At 50.4% G+C, this 18,414-nt stretch overlaps 1 protein-coding gene across 5 annotated transcripts in view; it reads right to left on the bottom strand.

Moving 5' to 3' along the window:
- Window positions 1-18,414, bottom strand: part of CTIF (cap binding complex dependent translation initiation factor) — a 309,605-nt gene that overhangs the window by 151,067 nt on the left and 140,124 nt on the right. For all 5 annotated transcript variants that reach the window (XM_063077260.1, XM_063077263.1, XM_063077262.1 and 2 more), the window contains one exon: window positions 1,757-1,833. In XM_063077260.1, the coding sequence (XP_062933330.1) occupies window positions 1,757-1,833 (77 nt within the window). The remainder of the gene's footprint in view (window positions 1-1,756; window positions 1,834-18,414) is intronic.

The following is an 18,414-nucleotide window of genomic DNA, read 5'->3' as shown; positions in this document are numbered from 1 at the left end:
CCCAGTCCTCGCGTGTCACGCTCCTCTTCCTACATTCCTGGGTCATGCTGCTGCTTTCCAGAGGCCTGCCGCTGTCAGGGGGACTCCTGCTGAGCGAGGCGACCTGGCCCAGAATGAGCATGTGGGCTGCCCTGGATGCCGAGCAGTAGCTGGCCATTGTCTGGGCCTGGAGAGTGGGTCAGAGAGTGACTTCTCATTTGGAAGCTTGGGGGCTCTCCAAACCTCCAAGACACACACTCTGGGCCTTCCCTGCCATCAGGGACCACAGGGGCAGGGGAGGAGGGACATAAAGCCTCTGCTCTCCCTGATTCCTACCCAGGTCCCTGTGAACCCCATTCCTTCTTTAGGGATGCTCCCCACTTCTTCCCTCTGCCAGGAACCCAGAAACCAGGAATGACCTCTGCAGTGCTGCACAGTGCAAGGGGAGCACACACAGTGCAGTTAACCGCACCCTGGTCAAGGCTGCGATAGCACGTGGCCCAACTCTCCCCTCTCAGTTTTCCCTTTTGATGCCGAGCGGTTCTGATTTCTAAGCCAGGACTGCCTTCCTCCCAGTTAGTTGTACATTCACTGTCCTCTGTGAATGATTTCAGACCCACTAAATCCACCAGCAGATGACAAGGCATTCTTGGTGCCCCGTCCTCCACCCATACCTAAAAGTCCTTTTTCAGGGTCCGTGTGTGGAGGGAGGGATCAGAGACACCAGTCAGCCACAGCCTCGGTCCTAAGGAGCAGACCATCCAGCCTGAGAGCAGGCGCTCCAGCTTCTGAGCAGGGGATGTCAGCTGAACTATTTCTTGGCTCCCTGAGAACATTCTCTGTTCATTAAAGGGAAAACCACAAGCCATCACCTTTATCTAAGAATAAATTCCCTATAGAGGAACACCTCATTTTAATTCCTCAGGCATAAGCCTTTTGTTCTTTCTTTCCTTTTTTGTATTTCCATCCAGAAATAATTTATTCACATTCAAGCAAAAAATATACTCCAACTCCGCTATAGCACAAATGGCTGCACACAACAAACATTGTTTTGCACCTGCATTTTTTTCACTTAAAATATACGTTGAAGACCTTTCTGTATAAAGAATGTCTTTTGAAAATAAACGCATGCATTCCCAGGATGCTCAGTGTCAGTTGCTTGTTCCTGTCTAGGTCTGCCTCAGTGCACCTTTCCTGGCCCTGTGCTCACCCAGGACTCTGAGCTCCATGGGAGATCCTGGTTTCTGCCTTAGCTTTTGTGGGCTCCTCCAGGCATTCAGGGGCAGCAGCACGTGTCATTGCTGATCTGCGTGTCACCTGTCACAGCACAGCTGGCACACACAAGGGACAACTCCCATGACTGTGGAGGAGGAAAGACAGATACCCTTGGACTTGTGAGCTCCGGGAGCCTCCTGGAGGCCATGTCTCAAAACACGCAGCCAGCTAGGTCTTATCCCTTCAGGACCACTACTGTTGCTCTGAGGTCAGTGAAAAGAGCATTCCTCCTAAACTGCAAAGCCTGGGCACTGCCCACCCCCCACGAAGAGGAAGTGGTGACAGTGGCTCTCAACGGGACTCCTGAAGGGGTCCAATTCCTGGGCTCGCCACTACTCACACAGTAATCCCCAACCAGTAACCCAGCCCATCGTGCCTCCAGCCTTATCTCAGAGGTATCCGCTAGTGACCTGGAAGGGCAAAGCTCAGGCCAGAGCTGACGTAGTTACAGAGAGCTGACGCAGGAAAAGAGAACCCAAGCTCACGCCCGAGTCTCTCCTACCTTCGATCATTTCTCCTCCTTCGGAACAGCTTCTTGGTGTGGGCAATCTCCACTTCATGGGGCATCGGGTGGTAGCCCTGCATTTTGGGGAAAGGAAGGAGGGATTATTAGTAATTTCTGAAAAAGAGCAAAGAGCCTCTGGGACTGCATTAACTAGACCAGCATCTAAGGCAGAGAGAAATCAAGCGTTGGGAGAGGCTAGACTCTGACCACCAAATCCAGACTGAAAAACGGAAGACGCTAGAGCGAATGAATTTCCCGCCAGGTGCTGATGCAGAAATTACGGACTCAAAGAACAGGAGGGACAAAGGGGACCTCAGAACTCATCATATCCAAGCCCTCAAATTACAGATGAGGATGCTCAGGTACAGAAAGGCGAACAAACCAGTTCAAGGTCTTGCAGAGGATGAGCAACAGAACTGGGATCAGATACTGAAGTTCACTGTCTGTACGTCTGAGGACAAATTACTTGTCTAATCTCACTTCCTAACAAACTGAGACTGTTAATACCTCTTCCCTGGACTGTTAGGAGGACCAAGGAGGTGAAGTTGGTAAACCCTGAGCTTCATGCAGAGGAAATGTGCTAGGACACAGGTCTCCTAATCCTAGTCCAGTTTCCTCCTGTGTAATTTTTACCCCAAATCTTTTTTTCTTGTACTGCCTGAGGAGTATTTAGGAAAAATGTGTAAATAGCTAAATGCCATTTTCAACTTTAAAGGAGGGACTGGAGAAAATGATAAGGATGGTCTTTTGTGTATTATTGTTAAGAGATCTATTCATACATTTACATCAAGGTAGGAGAGAGGCCCTGTACTTACAATGTGGGACTGATCCTGCAAACACCAGGCCCTGGGGAGAATTACTACAGAAGTCTGGGCTGGTGACCAGCTCTGTTCTTACCATCCCACCCCATCCCCCAACAGAAAAATGTGTTCTGGTGGTGATATGGCAGAGAGCACTACCATTCCATTAGGGACAGTCTGAGGTAGAGTAGGGGATACCTAGGACTAGGAGTCTGGAGGGAGGGATGATTTGGCTTGGGCCTGGGACACCTGGGTAAAGGCCCTGCTGCAGAGTCCACAGCTTGAGTGTGACCCCCATGCTACCTGCAGGGTCCTGGGCATGAACGGGATAAGAGAGGAGCTGTAGAGCCCAGTGTGCCAGGGAGTGGCCAGTGAGAGTCCATTTGGCCCAAACCCCCACTTCATAGACAGTGAGATTGAGGCCCAGTGAATCAGAGATAGCAGTTCTGTGGCTGGCAGCCCTGACCCGTATGGTGGCAGCACATGCAGTCCTCTAGATTCAGGCTCCAAGAGGGAGGGTCCCACTGGTCTGACTCAGGGCTCAGTCCCTGGCCAAGGGGAGGGGTGGGGTGGACATTGGCTGTTTGGGGGGGTGTCCCAGAGGGGTACTGGGAGGACAACAGGCTCAGGAAGACACAGGGACCTTGGTGTTATGGCCATTTGGCCTAGACACCTATTGAGTCCTAGGAGGGAATGACACATTTCAAAATATATTTCAGTAAAAGTCCTTTCCTCCCCCACCGCCCCCCCCCCCCCCCCGTCTCTCTTGCTTCCAACAATCTAGCCAAAAAGGCATGAATGAATTCCAGGCTCCAGCCAGCAACAATGGGCCTGTGGGGCCTTAGGATGTGCTTTGTGTAATGGTTTTCTGAAAGGATATTATTTGTTTTCTTTAATACAAAACACAAACAAGGAAAAACACCAAGTCTTCCCTTCTCGTTTCCCCTCTCCCACCCTGACCAAGTCCTGGGCTGGCCCCCTTCCCTCCTTTCCTGCCCTGCCTCCCTCCCAGCCTCTCCAGGTCACTTTGAGAACATGCTGGGTGTGCCCCAAGTAGACAATGGACAGGAAGCCGAAGCTCCCTCCCGAGCTGACGGCCTGGATGGGGATTTCAGCTCTGAGGCTGGGCAGAGGGAGCTGCCCACAACGCTTGGCATTCCACAAGCCCAGGAGGTGCCAGCATCCTCAGTCCGGGCCTCAGAGTCCAGGCTCGTACCATATCCTGACCTCCTCCCCCCACACACTGGCAGCAGCAATAGGGAACTTTCCTCTGGACACAACCCAGCACGGAGGCCTAACTCTTCCCCAGGACTCAGTGTGACTCTTATTGAAGCCACTGCTATGTCGCCTGTGTCCATCCATCATCCATCCATCCTTCCATTCCACAAAAATTGCACCCTCTGAGGTCCTCCCTCTCCAGGAACAATCCAGGCCAGGGCTCTAGAGAACTGGTCCCACCCATAAGGCCACCTGGGGTCCCAGCCTCAATTTGGCATCTTGGTGAATAAATGAATGAACCTTGTTACCTTCCCTGGGGCAATTTACATAGAACTTTCCAGCACCAGGACTTCCTTCTGCATAAAATGGGGTGCACTGTGTTTACACAAGCTTCATTGGGGACCTTTTTAATCAGCCACCTTATTCCTCGCACTCAAACTGGTGGTTGGTCCAGGTGACAACCACAACTCAAGATGCTGCCCACACTCCCTTCAAAACAAGGGCATAAGGTGTTAGCAGGGGCAAATGTGAGGCCAATAGAAGAAGAGAGAGAAAAATCTGTGCTGACCACACACCTGCCACCAGGTGTGCAGCTGATCCAGGCTAGCAGAGGTTCTTTAAAGTCATTCGTGAGAGGTAAGACTGTACATGCATGTTCATAGCAGCATTGCTCACAAGAGTCAAACAAAAAATGGAAACAACCCAATGCCCATCAATAAATAAATTGTGGTACACCCACACAATGGGATATTATTAGACTATGAAAAGGAATGAAGGACTGATACATGCTACAATGTGAAGGAACCTTGAAGACATGATGCTCAGGAAAGAAGCTAGTCACAAAAGACCACGTTTTATATGATTTCACGTTTACGAAATATTCAGACTAGGCAAATCTGCGGAGATGGAAAGTAGATTAGTGGTTGCCTGGGGCTGGGAGAGGGAGCGTGAGGAGTGAGTGCTAATGAGCACTGGGTTTCTTTGTGGGGTGGTAAAAGTGTTCTGGAATTAGACAGTAGTAACGATGGCACTACCTTGTGAATATACTAAAAACCATTGAGTTGTACACTTTAAAAGGGCGAATGCTATGGTATGAAAGTTATATCTCAATTTTTAAAAAAGGAAAAAAAATTATCTGGGGGCAGCCTATTCTAGGTAGAGCAAATGGCATATGTTGAGAAGAAGAAAAAGGAGGAGGGGGCGGGTTAGGGGGGAGGGAGCCATTATCCAGCCATCGTGCAAAGCGGTCTCCTCACCCATTTAAATTTCAAGGAAACAGCTGCCCTAAAACATTACATTACCCATAAGATAGGGCTGAAAAGTGTGCATGTTCTGGACAAGGGGCACCCAATGACAGGAGTGACTAATAAGGAATCTGGAAGGGAACATGGGTCGGTGCTCCCAGTTGCTGGGGAGATGGAGACCTGGCTTTAGACCGCAGATCCCTCCTTGCTTTTTGATAGGACATACCCCTTGAGTGGAGAAAGGGAAATTTATCATGCTTGTCAGAATTATCTTTTAAGAGCATATAGTGGCCTTTGCTCTAATTCTTTGCTCGAAAGAGCCCCATGTGGATGTCAGTCAGCTATGAGTCCCCCCCCACTCCCCCACCCCAGCCAATGAACGAGAGGAGCGGCCCTCGGGTTTACCAGCTGGTTCTCCGTTTGGCAGTCTGCGTCAGTGCGCTTCCGGATTGCCACCGGGCAGTCCTCAACCCCTCTACACAAGGAGTCACGTTCTCCCTTTAGCTCCCAGGCCTGGCTGCAGCTCCCCTTCCATCTAATGGCTGACCACTTTTGATAACTAAATGGGCCTGGGAGACAAGTAGATTACATAAACCAAGCATCTCCAGGGAGGGAGGGAAGATAATACTCCTTCCACATGCAGTGCTGGCCGAGGACACGTGAACTGCACACATGTGCTCCTGTCCTGGAGGTCAGCGCTGGTGTGAGATGCAGCATTGGGGGCAGCACCTTATTGCTCTGGCTGCAAAAACATGTTATGTAAAGTCAGCCCCTTCTGGGGCAGACTGAGGCTGACATCTCACACCCTGCGGTGGGTATTTCCGAGGGATTAAGGGCAGGCCCAGCAGAGCTCTGGCCCCAGAACATTAGCCTCAGATAGTTAATAATCCCAGGCTGGAAGTGCAAGCTACACTTGAGATGACAGCTACAAAAAATAAATCTTGGGCCGGGGGTGGGGGCGGCAAAGCAAACACGCGGAGCAGAGGGCATGGTGCCTGGGGGCTCTGAGGCCCGCTGACGCTGGGGCCAGAAGAACGTCCCTGCAGAATCAGGCTCCCACCCACACCCCGTCCACTCATCCTTCCACCCTCGCATTCACCCACCCATCCTATAAATATTATTGCATTAAGCATGGTGGATACAGCACTGACAAAACAGGCTAAATGCTGGTTCTTCTAGAGCACGCGCTGTAGTGAAGGGAGAACGGACAAATGAGCACGTGATTTGGTAAGTGATCATGTTTTGCTATGGAGCGAAACAAGGCAGGGCAAGAGGATGAGGGAGGCAGGGGTGGGGGTGGGTGGTCAGGGCACCTGGCTGTTACAGTAATAGTGGCATCCACCCACCTATCCATCCACATACCCACCCATCCTTGGTCCTTCCTCACTTAACAAACGCTGAAGGCCCACCGTGTGCCAGTGCATCAGATGCAGAACACCAGGATGAGCAAGACCCAGCGCCAGTCCTAGAGGAGCTCAAGGAAATGCAAGCCAGTAAGTGGGAGCGGGCCACGTGCCGCAGCAGAAGTTGAACGAGCACCTCCGGCTGCCCAGAGGAAGGACCGAAGACTTCTGCTGGGGGGAGATGTTCAGGAAAGGGTCCTCCAGGAGGGTGCCACCTGAGCCGAGCCCTCAGGCATTTGACAGGGGCATGAGGAAGGAGAAGAAGGGATGCTATGACCTCACCTTGCCAGCCAGAGATGCCAGGGGCCTGGGCTGAATGTGTGACGTGCTTGGCACCATGGAAGGAGATGGAGTCCCCAGGTGCTCCGAGGGCTGGCACTGCTGCTCCTGCTCACAGGGCCTGGCTTGGTGCCACCTGCATAGTCCTCTTCACCTCTTGTGGTGGGTAGAATTGTGTCCCCTAAAAGGATTTGTGGAGTCCTAACACCAGGTAGCTGTGAATGTGGCCTTATTTGGAAATAGGGTCTTTGCAGATATAATCAAGTTAAGACGAGGTCACAGAGGATTAGAATGGGCCCTAAATCCAAAGACTGGTGTCCTCCTAAGAAGAAGGAATTCGGACCCAGAGACACAGAGGAGATGCAGAGGGAAGAAAGCCACGTGAAGACAGAGGCAGTGTTTGGAGTGATGCAGACGCAAGCCCGGGGATGCCATGGATTGCTGGCAGCCACCAGGAGCTGGGAAGAGGCAGGAAGGATTCTTCCCTAGATCCCTCAGAAGGAGTACGGCCCTGTTGACACTGTCATTGTTCTGGCTTCTAGGAGTGTGAGACATTATGTTTCTGTTTCATTAAGCCCCCCAGTTTGTGTAGCTTGTTATGGCAGCCCTAGGAAATTAACACACCCCCTGCCCTCCCGTCATTATCCTATGCTGCTGTCCCCAGCAGTGTGAGCTGGCAGCACTTGCTCACCAGGGATGGGCTCAGGGCAGGAAGTGGGACCCTCAAGGCTGTACACTACAGGGGCTGCTCCAATGGTGGGATGCCAGGCTCTGTGCACTTCAGTCTGGAGGGGGGGTCTTCTGGTCTCATCGAATCAACAGTTCATGGCATGCCCAGGTCTCTACTCTCACAGTGCTTCTGTTTATTTGAGAAAAGGGACTCAAATTTCTAAAGGGCAAATAAGGTACAAAGGCTGGCCCTCCTGCAGGAGCACCTGAACTCTGGGGCCAATGCCTGCTGCCCTGGTCCCACCATGCATGGACCTGGAGGGACCAGGAGATGGCAGCGGGGAGAGAAGATGCCCTGAGTTTGGTAGACACGAGGCTGGAAGGAAGTACGAGCTGCTACTGCAGCTTCCTGGTTCCCAGGTTGGCCTGGTGGGAGGGGAGCCCCTCAATCCCACCCCCATGTCCCAGAGTTCCAAGAGGGCAGAGACTCATCTGTCTTATTGACCATGGTACACCCAGCAATAGAGGGGTGCCCGGTACATAGTAGATGTTAACTCAATATTTGCTGAAGAAAGAAAAAAAGGGAAGGTGGGAAGGAGGGAACAGAAGTCTGACTTTTGCTGAAGCTGCTCTACTGCATGAGGTCTCTGTCAAAATATCAATAGGCGTGGCACTAGCACAGGAGGAACTCCTGGGTCTAAGCCGGGGCCACATGCCCCACTCTACCCCACAGACTCCGAGGCAGGGCATGGGGCCCATCTTACCCCTGTGGGCTAAGGGTCTAAAGTGAGCGAGCAAGTGCATTGGGCTGAGCCCGTGCACATCCACATTGCCCCAACCCTCCCTGCAGAACATGCCTCCTTTGAGACCCACAGCAGAACTTCCAGTTGTCCAGCACAGCGCATTTCTGGCAGGGGGTGGAAAAAGCTCTTGTCTCTACCCCTGCCTGCAGGCGAAGTTGCCAGCACACACTGTGGGGCCTCCCGGGGTAGAAGTTGCATGTCTTTAACCACTGCTCCTGCAGTGCCACCATGCACCCACCCTGAGAGCCTTGTGCCCCCTGCCATGTTCCCTCCTCCCCACAGCCAAGTGCTACTGGGTGGAGTTATATGTTGAAGTATGTCCCCCCAAATTCTTATGTTGAAGTCTCAACCGCCAGTACCTCCAAATGACATGGTTTGAAGAGAGGGTTGTTGCAGATGTAATTAGTTAAGATGGGCCCCTAATCCAATATAACTGGTGTCCTTAGAAAAAGAATGGCACGTGAAGGCTAGAGCCAGCTGTCACAAGCTAGGGCATGACTAGACGCTGGAAGACAGGAACACATCCTTTCCCAACACCTTCAGAGAGAGCGTGGCCCTGCCAACACCTTGACTTCAGACTTCTGGTTTCCAGAACTCTGAGACAAGAAGTTTCTGTTGTTCCAGGCCACCCAGTTTGTGGTCCTTTGCTATGGCAACCCCAGGAAACTAACACAGGTGGAATAGTGGGCAAAATCACTCAGGCTTAAAGAAGGGTTATTTCCTGACTCTATTTCCTTTGCCAAAACAGAGTTGAATTTGTGTAAGCTAAGTGCTCACCAGGTAATTCAACTGTATTACCAGCCCATTTTCACGGCAGAGGGAGAGGAGGCTTACTGAGGTCAAGGAAGTCGTGCAGGGCTGCACAGCCAGTGAGCAGCAGCCTGTGTCTGCTCCCTCCAAGTTACAGGCTCCCAACTGTGACATCACACAGCCAGCCTGCGGTATGGTACCTGGGGCAGAGATGTGAAAGCCAAACCTCTGGGGGCATCGGAGCACTCTCTCCCGCTCTACCTCAGACCCTGTGGTGCCCAGCCATGTGCACTGGGTCCCTGAGAAGTGAGCAGCAATGGCTGGGAGCAAGGCCTTCCCTGTGCTGGAGGGACAGCTGTATTTCTGCACTCAGGGACAGGCCAGTGACCACGACGCCTCCTCCCAGGCCTAGAGGATGGAGAGACGGTGTGGGCCGGGCTCTGTTCAGATGCCTTCCCCACATCTGAACGTCCTTGCTGCAACCCTGGCTCCCTGCTCGCCTCTCCTCCTTTTGCTAGAGGGTGCTGTTAATGGTCGCCAAGCCCACCCTGCCCTCCACTCCATAGGTCAGTGGGGGTGGGGTCCCCAGGTTGCTGCTGAGCCTGATTCCCTTTCAGTTGTCTCAATGAGGCTTAGAAGTGTCCTAAAGAGCTCAGTTCTATGGCTTGCAGCTTTGTGGAACCTAACGCACACCTAACTTTCAAGGAAGATTTTCCTGATGCTCCCATGATCTTTGACCTCTGACCTCTGACTGTGGACCTGGGTCTGATAGAGATCATCCAAGCCTAACTCTGCTTCGAGAAGTCAGAAGACATTATACAAACACAAGAAAGGCTTCCCCCTGTTGTGTTCGGCATCCTCCCAGACTGCAGAAGACCTGCCCAAACGGCACTGCACACTCGCCTTCATTAGGAAGCAGTGCAGCCATGAAATGCTAGGGCTGAAGATGAAGGCTGGGGATCCCAGCCCAGGCCTGGGAAGCAGCTGGAGGTCTCAAATGGGGAGTCACCCACACCAGGTTCCTTATCAGGCAAACCCTGTGGCTCCAGCCCTGCTCTGCCCCACCTGACACACTGGTCTGCCCATATCATGCCTGGGTATCCACTCTCCACCCCAGAAACCACAGTCCTTCTTGTATCTTCATGAGCTTGCATACTGATCCCACCAGGCTCCTGTCACTTCCATGAATGCTTATTAAATACATGGAAACTAACGGCTTACTTCTCTCCAGACCATTCCAGATGACCAGAGTCTCATAAATAGTCTGGTACAAAAGAACCAGCCAGAAGTTGGTTTGGCCGTGCCTACTGGGTAAACCCAGGGGACATAAGCCCCAGGGAGGCAGAGCAGATCCCCAGGCCGAGTCCAGATGCTGCTAGCTTAGTATTTTGCAGACTCCCACCATCTCCAGCCCCGACTTCGAGAGACATTCCAAGGGGCTGATGGTACAAAGGAACCATAGCATTTGGCTACTTAAAGAGCCATAAAAATCCCAAGCACAGCTCCCCTGACCATAAGTTTGTCTCAAGAGCAGAGGCTTCCTCCTGCTGGGGGTCATGTTTTTCATAGCTTCTAAGAAGTTATTCTACCAAGGTCGCCCTCCACGTGGGCAGGATGTGTGGGTCACGTCCAAGCAGAAATAAACAGGTAATGTTTCTAAAATTCCTGGAATCTCTAGGCTGCACGACTATTCAGAGAAATTGACCTGTTTCAGAAAGAAAGGTTGGGGGGCGGGCAGGCTCACCCATGTTTAAATTCATGGCTTTCTAACTTTTCTTCTAATTTATTTTCTTTAATCAGCAGAGACCCTTTCAAAAACAATACCTTAGCTGGAGTCCCAATATGAAAACATAGATAAAAGTGGATAGGGAAGAAATCCAGAGGCTGCTGCTGAGCCCTCAGCACTCCGCACCCTGCCTCCACCTGCCTCACTTTTGTACACTGGCCACAAGAAAGGAGCGCCAAGAGCAGCAGGGTCCACGTCCCAGTGTCTGCTGAGCCGGCCTCGAGCATGCTGAGGCTCAGGTGTGTGAACCAGGGTCCTGCAGCATTGCAGATTCGGGCCTGCCCGAGTAGGGAAATAGGCACTACACTGTCCTACAGCATCCTTCACAGCAGAGTCTGAGGCAAGTGCTTGTCTAATGTACTCAAATTCACCTACATATAATTATTAGGAAGAAAGAAAATTGAAATCCTACAAGGGGCTTATATACTCTGTTGTTTTTTTTTTTTTTTGGTGGCTGGCCAGTATAGGGATGGAACCCTGGACCTTGGTGTTACCAGCACCACGGTCTAACCAACTGAGCCAACCAGCCAGTCTCTTATGTACTCTTTACAACACAGAATACATTACGCATTTATAGGTATATAACATCACACAGAGTATGTACTCAAAATCAAGTATTCTGTCAATTAAGTATTCTGGTCAATTAAGGGGTTTTCAAGAGTAATTTTGACTGTAAAATGATCATTTTCACTTGAATCTGATCTCTGAGCAAAATGTGAACTCGCTATTTTTCACATTTCGCTACAGTCCAGTAGAAAGTCTCTTTACCTTTGTTGGCCTAACTCATGGACCTTAGCAGCCACTGTGACCTCCGGGGTATGAAAGCCAAGTACACATTGATCCAAATACTTTCCCTTCTTGTTAGTGGCATTTAATCAAGCCATAACCAGTTTTGGTTGGTTTTGTTTTTGATGTATACACAGGGGAGAATTTGGTCATTCGCTCATTGACTCTCCCATTCCAGGCCACCCCCCAAAGGGTGGCCACCCATTGACTGGTAACCACACAGCCATCAGCCACCAGCAGCTCCCAACATTGAGGCTGCCTCCCCAGGATGTGTGAAAGCACTCCCTTCCTAGCTTGGCCTGCAGCCGGGCTGTCTTCATGACAGATTTCAGGAGGGTAGCCCCTGCAGCCGTCACCCAGCTGCCCACATAGAGGGCCGGGAAAGCCACAGGGACTGTTTTCCCCTGTGTGCTCGGTGTTCCCTCCATCCACAAGGGTGATTTTGCTCCTTTTTTCCCTTTTTCTTAAAGATGGTTAAGTTTTCTGCAGAGTTGACCTTCTGGAATAGAGAGATGACTTGCAAGGCCACTTGGTTCCTGGCTCAGGGCAAATCCCAGACTTGAACAGGAGGGTCAGAAGGCAGGAGCTGGGCCCAAGGGATCAGACTCCAGACTGCAAAGTTGCAGGGCTGCAGCAACCAACTTGAGGGCCAGGAGTTAACGGTAGGATCATATTCCTGTTTGCATTATGGCCTTTCCAACAGGGGAGGTGATTTTTGGCTTATTTGGAGGAGGCCATTCTTTAGGTTCTCACTGCCTCCTCTTGCACATCCTATCTCAGGAGTGGCCCACCCAGAGGAAAAGCTTCAGTCACCGCCCCCACCCCCCTCTGGCCTCGAGAACCACTTTAAACTTCTATTTATGGAAATGCAGCAGAAGGAGCACTGGGCTGGGGGCCAGGAGACCCGGGTTCCTGCCTTGGGGCTTGAAGTTAGGTTAGAGAACGGTCAGTCATTGATCTGTAAGGAATGTCCACACATCCATGCTCCTCTGTGCCTGCCACAGCCCCTGAACACACACATATCCTCGCTCCAGGCCTTTCCCTCGGCTTGGACCATCTTCCCACATCTGTTCGCCTCTGAACAGAGACTTTCAATTAGCACAAATGCCTCTGCCTGCAAAGATGACCCAGTTCCCATGAGAATTAATCCATTCAGTCACACAGCACACCGGACACACTTCTTAGCACTCCACCCTGCTGTCCAAACAGGTCAGGTAGTTGCTTGCATGCTGGCCTCCCAGCCAAGCTGTAAACTTTCTGGAGCTCAGGGCCCATGTCTCCATCACTGCTGCAGGCCCCATGGTGTCCAACACAGTGCCTTAGATATTGTAGGCTTCCATAACTGCTTGTTGGATGAAAAATTAAGATGACCAACTGCCCTGGATGGGCCAGAGTTGGGCCATTTCTATTCTACCCACTGTGGACCAAGCACATGCACAGGTGATCCAGGGGCCCAGGGGTCTGTGGCTGGCCTTCAACTGGGCTATATCTCCTACTTTGCAAGAAGCCAGGTACTCAATGGCTTCAAAAGCCTTTGACCTCTAGCCATAAAGCTCAATGCTTAGCGATTACTAGCTCTCCTTCAGTGAAATGGAAAAGATAATGAAGACCTGGATCCCCCAGTCATTGGTTAGACTGCAAACACTCTCCACCGATCTGCACAGTGACAACAGCACCATGGATGCTTGGTGCCCTTGCTCAGCATCACAGGCCCCTAGTTTGTAACAAGTGTCACACTTCTGCCAAGCTGGTTCTATGTGCACAGCAGCAGGCAATCTGCAGGTACCAGGACTGCTCTTTTCTCTGAGCCTCAGTTTCCTCTGTTTCAAAATAGAGAGATTAATATCTACTTTTTGCCATGAGAATTAAATGAGGTGCTGGAAACCAAAGGAGATGACATACAGGAACACACCTGGCCAGTTTTGGAATACACGTTGCTGTACCCAGTGGGGAAATGTTCAAGACCAGACGAGCACGCAAAGAGAAGGAAAGGTCCACGGAGCTGAGGCCAGACAGGCTGCAGGGGTGTCAGCAGCCACAAGGAGAAGAGTACATCTGGAGGGGTCACAAAAGTGACAGAGGCCAGGGCAGTGAGACCAGGAGTTCTAACCTGGCAGGGCAGAGGGATGGATGGGTGGCAGGGTCTAAGGGCAGCCCAAACTATGACCAGGAGTCAGGCACTAAGAGGGGTGCACTCGATGGCCCCTATTCCCCTACTGGGGTATGGGTTATGGTCATTGATTCTAGAACACAGGGACCCCTGCTCTCTGCCCTGGATTTGTGCTCTTTGGTGCAAAAGGGCTGGGGGTGAAGGTAAATTCTGGATCACATCCAGGAGGACCACAGGCTAGACTCCTACGGGTCCTCCCTTCCCTGTCAGAGCCCTTTGCTTCACCTCCAGAGCTGCATCTTACACATTGCAGTTGCTCAATAAATACCTTCCAACTGACTGATGAAACTGATAGTTGGGGAAGAATTGAAGAGGGAGAACATTTGTGGGAGACAGCTTGAACACTTGGACAAAGCCTGCTTTGCTACACTCTGGCTGTTTTTAACAGTTTTTAACAGGTTCCACTGGCTACCTCTGTGGCACCGCAGGGTGGCAAGAAGATAAAGAAAAAGGAGATGGTAAGACGTGGCTCGGGCATCCTTGAGCCAAGTCCCACGCGGAGGAGGCGGCCCAACAATGAGGGGAAGCCAGCCTGAAACTCCTTCCTTCCCCTCCAATCCTGCCCCATAAATACGCTCCCTTCTCCTGAGTGAGCAACTCCACTTTCCTGGAAGGTGTTCAGAAAGTCTCCTTACCATAGAAGGAGCTAAATGTCTGCATGGATATGAGCTATCATAATGATAATAACAGGGTCTATCATTTCAAGAGGCAGGCACTGAGTTAAGATCTTTACATGTATTAACTAATTTAAACTTCACAACAGCTCTAAAGGTAGGAACTATTATAATCCAACCTCTACAAGTGTGAAAAAGGAGGATCAGAGAGATTAAACAGCAGGTCTAAAGAAACGCAGCAAGTGATGAAACTGGGGTATCAACTCACAGTCCTCTAATGCCAAAGCCTATTCTCACAAGGCTCACGATTGAATGGTACCTAGTGATTGTAACAGCAACAGTTAGGAGACCCAGGACCGATCACAGAACACCCATCCAGAACTTGGCAGGGGGCGGGGGGCATTTCTCTGGCAATAGACCCTCGGGTTCCATCATAATGACTTTGCATAGCAATGTCACATAGCAGGTGCTTCACAAACGCTGGTTGATAGAATGAGAAAATGAACGAACGGATGACGAACACAGTTTTAAACAAGCTACGGAAAGAGTTAGCCCAACTCGTAGTGTGCTCTCACTCTGTAGGCAATTCCAGCATTGAAAGCACAAATTTGCAGGGTTGCTGCAACTGGCTATGCTGGGGGAGATTGCTTCTTCCCCTTTTCTCCCTCCAAATTGAAAAACTGATAGCTGTGCTGCCAAGGTAAATGTCCGTATGACCAGTTCCATGGGAAAGTAATGAATCTCCCTGCTAAGTGTGCTGTCAAAAATTAAAAAGCATAAGAAATTTATGGAAATTAAAAAGCATAAGGTTTTACGGAGGTTTCCAGACAGGAAGAAAGGTAAGAAATCAGCAAGCAGGGATGAGTTCCTAAAAAGCTGCATGCACACAGAAAAATGTGAGCATGGAACTGTGTTTCAACTGTGTGAGGAAACCTTAAGTCCTGTTCCAAATATCTTTGGTAAATTAAATAATTGCCTCCAACTTGTTAATTTTTTAAGTGGATCTAGTTACTTGGAGGACACTGGTTGTACCTTTCCCTCTGACCATAGTGAAATCTACAATTTCAGAAATTTAATTACTTGTTCCATTCTCAGAAAGCAGGGCTGACCTTTTGTCATGTGGATGTGGGCTATTAAGGATTCTCTGCCATGTAAAAGGGTCTTTATGGGTTGCCTTAAATTGGGCAGCCCCTGGTTATGGCCAGTGGGCTCATGAGGCAATAGTGGTTCTGATGACCTAGTTGCTATCTATTTCCCTCCATGTCTCTGTAGCAGACCGTGATCTGACCTACTTTCAGGGGCATGGTGGCAGCTCAAGAAGGAATGGAAAGGAACATGAGAGTCTGGACCAGGATATAGCAGCTCGGCCTCCCAGCGCTTCCTGGCCATCCTCCCTGCTCCCCTGCCTCTTTGGCTCCGATCAAGCGCAGCTCTCATTCCCTCCCTCCTTGCTCTGTCTCCAGAATCCATCATCCTGGGCAGAAATGGAGTTCATTCCTAGCCCATCTGTGCAACCTCTTAAGTCTATCAGGTTTGGATGTGGGGCCCTCCAGCCCTCCCACCTCACAGCTCACAGAGAAGACAATGACATCTGTGTGGCACATCAGGTCACTCAAAGAGATGCTTGGGGCCAGAGGGTGGCAGCAGCCGCACCTGCACCCAAGGTCCGCCACCCCAAGGGCTGAGTGGGGAGAGTCGGATCTTGACCCAACAAGGACTTATTCTCTGCACATCCATCAGGATGCTCTGGTCTGCTTTAAGAGCAACTAAAAATTTACAAAGAGTCTAAAAAGTGGTTTAAAACAATTCCCAAGATATATGTTGATGCATAAACTGCAGTTTGGGAGTCTGTGCAGGGTCAGCCCTCTAGAGCAAGGGCCAGCAAACTTTCTTTGTAAAGAGCTAAATACTAAATATTTCAGGCCTTGCAGGCCATATGATCTTTGTCATAACTACTCAACCCTGCCACTGCATAGCAAAAGCAGCATAGAAGTGTGGCTGTGTTCCAATAAAACTTTATTTATAAAAACTGGTGGAGGGCCCAGATTTGGCCCATGGGTCCTAGTTTGCTGACCCCTGCTCTGGAGACTGGTTGGGAGGCCAAGTGCATTCTGCAGCAGTGTGCTCCTCTCCCTGGGCCTGGCCCCACTCAGTGGTGGTTTCTTGCCTGTGATGGGGGCACCTTCACACTCGCCCCTACTGCTTTCAGGGAAGGACCTGACAAACTCAATCCCCCTGAGGTGAAAAGAAATGGATTATATTTACATTTAAATCAATAAAAACTTGAGGTCAGTGGCTTTCAGCCCTGGCTGCTTATTGACAGCCCCTGGGGAACTTTAAAACATCCTGATGCCCGGGTCCCACTCCAGAGACTCTGATGCATTTGATCTGGGGTGCAGCCTGGGCATCAAAGATTTTGAAAGCTCCCCAGGTGAGCCTAAAGGGTGGTCAAGTTGAGAATCACTGCCTTAGATCAAAAGGAAAAAAAAAAATAATAGTGTTTCTGGAATAAATGAGCCAGGGAGGTAGAGTTTGTTTTTTTCCCCTCAGGGGGTAGGGGCCTGGTGGGGAGGGTGGCGGGGAAGGGGAGAAAACATGTCCAGAGCCTTGAAACCATGCCACACAGGCCAGCCTTGCCAGCACTGGGTAGACTTCGTCATGCTGTGGCAAGACCCAAGGCCTTCTCATTTTTATTTCCCTCTTGACATCTAGTATGGTTCCCTACTGGCAATGTATGCTCTATTAACACTGGTTAATTATCAAAAAAGCACCAGAGGGCCTAATATTCAATCAATCAGTCAATCAATCAATCCTCAGAAAAAAGTTGACCAGGTTCTGCCTTAGAGGGGGTTGTAGTCTGTCAAGGGAGACAAGGTAAGCGCAGACAAAATAAATGAGAGTCTTAGCCACATTTGCTATATGCAGCCAGGCAGAAGTTCCCACACCTCACTGTACATTACAGTCACCTGGGCAGATTTTTAAAATCCCACTGCCTGGGACATACCCCATGCCAATAAAATCAGAATGTCTGGGGGTGGAAGACTGGTACTAGTCTCTGTAAACCCCCAAGTGATTCCAATGTGCAGCAAAATTTGGGAACCACTGTTATAGGGTCCTGCTACTCAAAGTGTGGTCCATGGACCAGTGCCAACTGGAAGCTGCTTAGAGATGCAGAAGTTCAGGCCTCACCCCCTCCTGCTGAATCAGAATCTGCATGTTCACCAGATCCTACTGTTTGTATGCACATTAAAGTTTGAGAAGGGATGAGGTAGGCTGCCATGTTCTGAGAAGGGAAAGGTTCTAGAATATCCCAGCAGAGTAGTCAGGGAACACTTCCTAGAAAAAGGGGAAAATAAGAGGGATTCTCAGGGATGGGAGAAGCAGAGACAGAGGTGGTTGGGATGGCACCTAAGGCAGGATCCAGAGCAAGAAAGAAGCTGGTCTTCATGTATGGTGAGCCAGAAATAGGAACAAGGATGTATAAGAGTTTTTTCACAAAAGTAAAAAAATTAATCACATTTAGTCACACAATTAAGAAGCTAAGGTTTTTAAAAAGGATAAAATGACAGGAAAATAGGGCTGTCCTGGAAACTTTGGGGCAAAAATTGGGGGGAGGATGATGAGCATGCAGAAAGATTTCAGGGCTTCAGACTCTGTCTCCTGGGCCAGTGGAGAGCTGCGTGTTGCCCATTGAGTCAGGGAGGGAGGTGATGGGACAGGGGACCGAGCAGAGGTGCTTGGACAATTTCTTTGAGGAGGACAGATTAGAAAGAGAAGCAGCAGGGAGGCGGGAAGACCGGATGGGAGGCTGCATGGGAATGTGGGCACCTGTGCCAGGGCAGAGGTACGGGGCATTGAGAGAGATCTTTCGGTGGTGGGCCCTGATTATATCTGGTGTGGGAGGCAAAGAGACGCTGAGTGTCCTGAGTTCTTAGCTGGGGGACACTGGGCTGTATAACTGACTAGAGGGAACTGTAGCATCTCAAGTGTAGCTATAATAAACTATTTTGGGAATGACCCCCAAAAGCTATCTATGGGAAAATTCAAAGGCCTTGAGCAAGCACGTTCCCCAAAGGAAAGGAGAGAGGAAAAGCTAAACTGCACACAAACCCTGGGATTGTCGCAGCGCCAGT

This window comes from Cynocephalus volans, chromosome 13 (genome assembly GCF_027409185.1).
Source record: "Cynocephalus volans isolate mCynVol1 chromosome 13, mCynVol1.pri, whole genome shotgun sequence".
NCBI lineage: Eukaryota > Metazoa > Chordata > Mammalia > Dermoptera > Cynocephalidae > Cynocephalus > Cynocephalus volans.
This window is presented reverse-complemented; position numbering and strand designations above follow the sequence as displayed.